The 8031-nt window shown below is 41.8% G+C and overlaps 1 protein-coding gene across 2 annotated transcripts in view; it reads right to left on the bottom strand.

The window, feature by feature from the left end:
• TRIM4 (tripartite motif containing 4) overlaps positions 1 to 7803 on the bottom strand; it is a 26279-nt gene extending 18476 nt beyond the window's left edge. Inside the window, exons 1-3 of one of the 2 annotated variants that reach the window (XM_025051522.1) lie at positions 7070 to 7803; positions 5674 to 5680; positions 5421 to 5500 (exon numbers count right to left, since the gene is read on the bottom strand). In XM_025051522.1, coding sequence (XP_024907290.1) covers positions 5421 to 5500; positions 5674 to 5680; positions 7070 to 7732 — 750 coding nt within the window. In that variant the 5' untranslated portion in view covers positions 7733 to 7803. The remainder of the gene's footprint in view (positions 1 to 5420; positions 5501 to 5673; positions 5681 to 7069) is intronic. The other variant, XM_006918648.3, reaches the window with a different exon arrangement.
• Between the last annotated feature and the right edge of the window lie 228 nt (positions 7804 to 8031).

Genomic DNA, 8031 nt, shown 5'->3' with positions numbered 1-8031 from the left:
ATAATTTTGGACAAAACAAGCCAAAAACATACAGTGGAGAAAGGAAAGCCTCTTCAATAAATGGTGCTGGGAAAACTGGAAAGCCACCTGCAAAAGTATGAAACTAGACTGCTGTCTATCACCACACACCAAAACTAACTCAAAATGGATTAAGGACCTGAATTTATGACCTGAAAAATAAGATGCATAGAAGAAAACATAGGAACTAAACTCAAGGACCTTGGACTTAAAGAGAGGATTTTATGAATTTGACCTCAAAAGCAAGGGAAGTAAAAGCAAAAATAAATGAATGGGACTACATTAAACTAAAAAGCTTCTGCTCAGAATAAGAAATCATCAACAAGGTAAAGAGACAACCATCCGAATGGAAAAATATATTTGCAAGCAATGCCTCCAATAAGGGCCTAATGTCCAAAATATACAAAGAACTCATACGACTCAATAACAACAGAAAAACAAACTATCCATTCAAAAAAATGGGCAAAAGATCTGAATAGACACTTCTCCCTAGAGGACATACAAACGACCAACGAATATTTGAAAAGATGCTCAACATCGCAATCTATTAGGGAAAATCAAATCAAAACCACAATGAGATACTACCTCACTCCTGTTTGAATAGCTATAATCAACAGGACAAGTAATAACAAATGTTGGAGAGGATGCAGAGAAAAAGGAACCCTCATACGCTGCTCGTGGGATTGCACATTGGTACAGCCACTATGGAAAACAGTATGGAGGTTCTTCAAAAAACTAAGAATTGATCTACCATATGATCCAGCAATCCCTGTACTGGGTATTTACCCCAAAGATTTGAAAACCCATATCCGAAAAGATATTTGCACACTAATGTTCATAGCAACATTATTCACGGTGGTCAGGACATGGAAGCAACCGAAGTGTCCTACAATGGATGACTGGATAAAGAAGCTGTGGTATATATACACAATGAAATATTAGCCAGCCAAAAGAAGAGATGAAATACTGCCATTTGAGACAACATGGGTAGACATCAAGATAATCATGCTAAGTGAAATAAGCCAGACAGAAAAAGCTGAAAATTGCATGATATCACTTACATTTGGGATATACACCTAAAAGCAACAAATGAACAGTACAAACAAACAGAGACTCATGGACATGGACAATGGACTAGTGGTTACCAGAGGATAGGGTGTAAAGGGGGTCAAATATGTGTGACAGAAATCTAACTATGGAGGTGAACACACAGTGTAAATATATATATGCCTTACAGTTAAAGCGTCCAGCTGAAACATTGGATTTCGTTAACCAATGTCACCATTAAAAAGTTAATTAATTTTAAAAAAATACATGAATCCTAATGCCCAGCCTTTCTACTCCTAGACCCAAGAAAAATTAAGATATGTGTCTACAAAAAGACTTGTATGAGATATTCATAGCAGCTTTATTTTAAGAGCCAAAAACTGGAAACAGCCCAGGCATCCATTATTAGGAAGATGTGCAGTATGGTCACATAATGAAATACTATTTGGCTGTAAAAAGTAACACACTATTGATGGATGAATTTCAAAACCAATATACTGAGCAAAAGGGCCCATAGAGAAGAGTACATTTCTATAAAGTTCTGGAATAGACGAAACTAATCTGTGGTGGAAAAAAAATCAGCACCGTGGTTGTACTGGGTGAGGGAAGAAAGAAGAGAATAACTGGGAAAGGGCATGAGGAGCTTTCTGGGGTATGTTCTTTATCTTGAAAAGGGCTTGGAGTACCCAAGTGTTTGTCAAAGCTCAAGAAATGTACACTTAAAATGTGTCTATTTAATTGTATTTAATGTTACTGCAAAAAATACCACAAACAAATGTTAAGTCTAGTTAATGATAAGCATGCTAAAGTATAGGCAGAAGTGTACTGTCTGTATTAATTTTAAAATGCTTCAACAGGAAATAAGAATTGATGCATGCGGAGAAGATATAGACAGATGGATAGACAGGTGATAAACAAATAGAATAAAATATTAATGGAAGAATCTAGACATGGGTATACTGGTATTATCAAATTCTTCCAACTTTGACGTATGCTTGGAAATTGCATTGTAAAATCTTGGGGGAAATAAAATTAGGTTATAATGGGATTTTTATATCACAAAATCACCTGTGCTATTTTCTTTCCAACAGAATGTTTTCCAACATTATAAAAGCTATTTCTTACCCCCAGTTGTTAACTTAAATAGGTACACTATCCTGCTACCCAGTAAGCTATCTCAAATAATTTTGTTCCTTCGTTCAGTTATATAACTACCACTTTTTGGTCACTGTCAAATTTGTGTATATGTGAGGCTTGTAATGAGATGAACAGCTCCTTTGAATGTGACTAAGATTTTTAAAGTTTTCATTTGTGCTTAATAATGAAAAAGATTAAATAATCTTTCAAACAGAATTTTTCAATTCTTTAAAAGCCTTTAACAAGTCCAGTATGCATGAATTATCCTGTATGGTTGGTTCTATAATTTAAAACTCTACTTAAGTTGTGCTGAATCCTGCCACAGTTGGGATATAAAAAGGGTCCCTGAGTTAAATTTGGGAACACTTTGGAGAGATTAGAAAACTCCCCTACAATAACAGAAACTGCCAGGAGGTGACAAGAGGGCAACACCTAGCATTTCAAAGCTTGCTAGTTTTTAAAAATCACTTTCTCTTCATTTAACATCAGAAAATTATATGTATATAAAAACATAAGTATAATAAAGTACATACACTTATGGAATAAAGACATTTGCTGAATTGTAGTCATGTAGTTCAAACAACATTAAACTTCAAATCAGATATGAGTTTCAGTCTAGATTTTCACAAACTAGTTATGCATCTATGAGAAAGCCAGCCTCACACATTTCCTTACCTATAAGATGAAAACAACTGGATTAGATGGTCTCTTAAATACAATCCCAGCTCTTAGATTCTATGAATTTCAGTCATTGTAATCTCTGCATTCAATCCAAGCAGGTAGATCTACCTCTAAAATAGACATCAAATCAGCCTACTTACTGTCCCCACTGCTACCCTCTAGTTCAAGCCTCCATCATCTCTTGTCTGGCCAACTATTAATTCCATGACTAGTTTCCCTGCTTCCAATCTTGTCCTTCTCTCATCTGATATCCACAAAGCAGCCAGAATAATCTTTCCAAAAACCAATCAAATTATGTCACTAACCTGCTTAAGATCCTTCACTAGCTTTCCTCAAAACCAAAAAACTTCAAACATCTTATTATAGCCAGATATAACCCCACCTTTTGCCTACATCTCCCAACTCATCTCATTCTACTTTAGCCCTCGTTCATGATGCTCCAAGCGCACAGACCTTTTTTCAGTTCCAAAAATATGTCCAGTTCTTCCCAGCCTCAGGGTCTTTGCATTTGCTGTCCACTGCCTGGAATGCTCTTCCCACAGTTCCTCAGATGGCTGGCTCCTTTCTCAACCATCAAGTCTCAACTGAAATGTCATCTCCTCAAAGAGCGCTACCCTGTTCACCTTATTAAAGCCCCAGTTACTGGTCTGGCATGGCACAATATTTCTTTCACAGAATATCACAATCTGTGATTATTTCATTTATTTGTCTATCTATTGTCTCCCTCTCAACCCCAACCCAACTGGACTGTGTGCTCCACGGAAACAGTCTTTTTATCTGTCTTGTTCACCATCATAACCCTAGTGCTATGTCTGATACTGTAGTACAGTGTCTGACACAAAACAGATGTTCGAAATATTTATTAAATAAATTAACAACAATGGAGGGATTAGCTCCTAGGGTCAGCAGACTAAATATTGGCATGAGTATAAGAAGAGCTGTGCTTGGAAGCCTTTTCCGCACGAACAATCTGCTCCCTGAAGTTTATGAAGCTATTTCTCTTTCTTTCTCCCCCACCACTGATGATTCTCTTAAAAACAACTTATGTTCTAAAAAACTTTTTGAGATATCCCTCTGTGAAAATATTAAGATATAAGATCATGGTTCTTTATCCTATTTGTACATTAGAATAACCTAGAAGAGCTTTTAAACACTGCCGATGCCAAAGACCCCACCAAGTGAATCAAAATGCCTGAGGGGTGGGGAGGGCACTGTCTTGAGTATTTCTTAAAAGAGCTCCCAGGTCATCCTAATGTATATCCTGAGCCACTGGTGTGGCCCAAGAGAGAAAAAGAAGTAGGGTAGGAATTCATCAAAGCTGGTTTTCTGGATGCAGTGCTCAGGAGTTCAGATCCTGAGAGAAAGCTTCTGGCACACTGTTTGCAGGGCTCAGATGTGAATGTAGAATGGGGATGTTTTCCTCGGACATAGGGAACTCCCAAGTTTTAAGAAACAGTCCACCCATCTGAGTATGAACTGGGTATGGGATGCTTGAAAACAGAGTAGCTCCACCCAAGAGCAACTTAATCTTTTCTCTAACTAACTGGGGGGTACGGATGAAGTTGGAGATGGATAAATGGAGGAGATGGATAAATGGAGCAGTGACCAAGCAAAGGAGGGTACAGAGAAGGACAGACACGGGGGAATTCTGCCAAATGAAGTGACTCCTGAACACCAATCCAATCAACCTTGTAACATTCAGGCCATCCCAATGTTATTCTCACCTAGTCACCCCAACTTGTTGGACAGTTTAGTTAATCCTGAAATCCTACCTCTTCCAAGAAGTCTTCTCAGCTAGATTAGATATGACAGTGAAAAGTACAATGGACTAAGAGTTAGAGAACCTCAGTTTAAACTTTGGTACCTCCTAACTGTGACCTTGGGCAAGTAACCTCACATCTCTGTGTACCAGTTGCCTCATCTGCAAAATGGGGATAATAAAATCCATCTAATAGGGTTGCTCTAAGAATTAAAGAATTACTGTATAGAAAATGCTTAGAACTGTGGGTGGTATGTAAATAATAACTGATAGCTATTATTATCATTATTATTGAAGATTGAAGATTTAAGGGCTATGTTTCCCCTCATATGTATCCACTTACATTTGCTTCAGCCCTTACCCACAAGTGTATTTTCCCTTCCATTTCTCTAATGAGTCCTTTCAATCTCCTTTGTTGGCTATTAAGCACTAGTGTTTCCCAAATTTCCCTTTATCCACCCCACCTCCTTTTTTTTAACCCTCTATGTGGTTTCCCTGGGGGACTCTCATCTGCTTACTTCTATGACTTCAAGGATAGCTAACAATTCTAAAATACTGTTTGAAGCCTCCAAAGCCCCCTACCTCCTGTCCCTCTTCCTTGGACTTCCTGTCACAATTACTTCACGCTTCACATGTTCCAAAATGAGCACTAGAAACCTGGGCTGCCGCCATAGACTCCTCTCTCCCTCACCTATCAAGTCCAATTAGACATTTAACTTCAGCTCATAATGGACCCATTCCCTCTTCTCTATATTCCCTGTCCTGCACTCATTCAGGCCCTTATTATCTCCTGCTTGAAATGGTGCAACTGCAGTCTAACTGATCTTCTCCATCTACACAGGTGCCAGAGGGAACTTTCTTAAACAAAAAACTGATGGTGTTATTCCCTGCCTTAAAATCCTGCAGTGACTCTCCACTACCTCAAAGAGAAAGTTGTGACCAAGATCCTTCATGACATGGCCGCTGACTCTTCAACCTCAACTCCCACCATCTTCTCTCCAGGGCTCTACACTACAGAAATATCAAGCAACCTCCAGTCTTCTTACATATCAGATGCTATTCCACGCTGCCAAACTGAATATGTTATTCCCTTGGCTTGACTATCCTCCCCCTACATTGTTGTATTCACCTTTCAAGAGTGAACTCATGTTTAACTTCTGTGTGAAGCCATTCCTCTCTCCTCACTGATGACTTCAACCTCAGACCTTCTGTGTACTGGGTACAAACCTGGATAACTCTCACACACTTAAATTACTGGGCTACATGCTTATGTATCCTACAAGAAAAGACCCGTGTCTTTCATTTGTTTATGACCAATTCTAGAAGAATGCCTGGCATAAAGTAGCATCAATAAATGTTACTGCATGAAGGAATTAATGTATATGTCCTTGTCCAGCTTTGCATCTGTTTCCTGTTTGTAGTTAGCTGATAAAATTGTACAGCGTTTTATAGTTTACAAAACACTTTAACTTGTATCATTAAATTCATGCATTCAACCAGTACTTACTAGATACCAATTCTGTTGGAGACCACTGGAGTTATACCATCAGGAATGGAAGGGGGTAGGGTTACTCTGGAAAGGATGATCAAGGAAGGTCTTCAAGCTAAAAGCGAGTAAGATCTAGAGGATGGAAGGTGTGGGTAGAGAGAGAGAACAGCCTTGAAACCAAAGCAAGAAGGCCAGTGTGGCTAGAGCAGAGTAAGATAACCTGATTTATTCAACTGAAGCTTCTTAACAAAAGAGACAGGACAGATAATCTACAATTAAAACATTAAGTGATTTTCCCACTGATGAAGGAAGCTAGTAGCAAAACCTAGCCTCGTCATTCCAAGCCAGGCTTTTCCCAAATCATCAGTTGTCTATGACATCTATAGGATAGCCCTGCACTGTCCAATACAACATCCATTAGCCATTTGAGCACCTGAAATATGGACAGTCTGAATTGGTATGCGCTATAAATGAAGTACACACAGGTTTTAAAGACATACTATTAAAAAAAAAAGTAAACCATCTCATTGATAATTCTTCATAACTATTAATGTTAAACAATATTTTGGATAATTATGTTAAATATTATTAAAAATTAACATCACCTGTTCTTTTTACCACTAGAAAAATATTACATATGTAGTTTGCATTATTTCTATTGGACAGCACTGGTATACACCCTTTCAGGATGTCTGTCAAACTAAAAGTTCCCAGAGATAGTCCCTTGAAAATTCTCCACAGTGATGAACTTTACACCACCCTCCCCACTCCCAGTTTGAACTCCAGCTCTAAGGTCCATGTAGCATAACTTCTTTGAGTCTCAAGGGGTGCTCATGTTTCCAATGAGACTAGCAGCCACCTCGAGGGTCTTTTATGAAAGTTAAGTAAACGGTAAACATTCCTGGGCAACGCCAGCAGCCCCCTAACGGCCAGCTCACCCGGTAGCTCTCGAAGGCCTCATCGATGGGCGCCAAAGTGTGGGCCTGGTGCTCCTGGGACTCCCTACACACCAAACACACGGGCCGCTGGTCGTCCTCGCAGAAGAGCCGCAGTGGCTCCCCGTGGCGACAGCACAGGCTGGAGGACACTGGGCCCTGGCGCCCCCGCCGCGTCTTCTCCACGAGCCGGGCCAAGGCCCAGTTGGGTCGCAGTGAGGCGGAAGACGACAGCTGCCGGCACTCGGGACAGGGGAACGAGCCACCGCCCAGTGCCCAATTCTGTTTCAGGCAGCCGCGGCAGAAGTTGTGACCGCACTCGATGGACACTGGGTCCTTGAAATAGTCCAGACAGATGGGGCAGGTCAACTCCTCCTGGAGATCTTCGGCTTCCATGACGTTTCTCTTCCCCAGAGCCCAAATCGGGTCTGACGCGAGGCGCGGGAGCGGCCTGCAGGCTGAGGGTGGGCCTGGGAGGCCCGCGGCCTTCGGACTCGCAGCGGCCGCCTCCTGCGGCAGGGGAGAGGGTAGGGCTGGGGTTTCGGTCCCGGTGCGTGCCCGCCGGGCAGCAGCCCTTCCCCGCGCCGGCGTGGCTGGGCCGCAGTGCGCGAGCACAGGAGCCGTAGGGTTTCCGCGCGCGCCACCCCGGGCCTGGCCGCGGGGCATGACAGGACCCCGGCTGCTCCTCGGGCCAACAACAGAGATGCGGAAACCGCACCCGGAAGCCTAGAGAGGAAGCCAGGAACCCAGGGCTTTGGGAGGGTGCGGGAGGGCGGTGACTACGCCTGTGCAGCAGCCTCAGGCGGAGCTAAATAGGGAGGTGCTAATTTGGTTTGTCCTCAAGGTTGGGAGATGAGGTTAAGGTTGCTCTGGTAATTTAAGTGTTAGAGTCCTAGGAGAGCGGCACTCAGGAGAGCGTTCAGGGCGTGCCGGGGGACCGAGGGATCTGTGTAGCTGGGCCTGGA

This window comes from Pteropus alecto, unplaced genomic scaffold, assembly GCF_000325575.1.
Source record: "Pteropus alecto unplaced genomic scaffold, ASM32557v1 scaffold68, whole genome shotgun sequence".
Classification (NCBI taxonomy): domain Eukaryota; kingdom Metazoa; phylum Chordata; class Mammalia; order Chiroptera; family Pteropodidae; genus Pteropus; species Pteropus alecto.
Note: the sequence above shows the minus strand (reverse complement) of the source record. Positions and strands in the feature narration are given on the sequence as shown.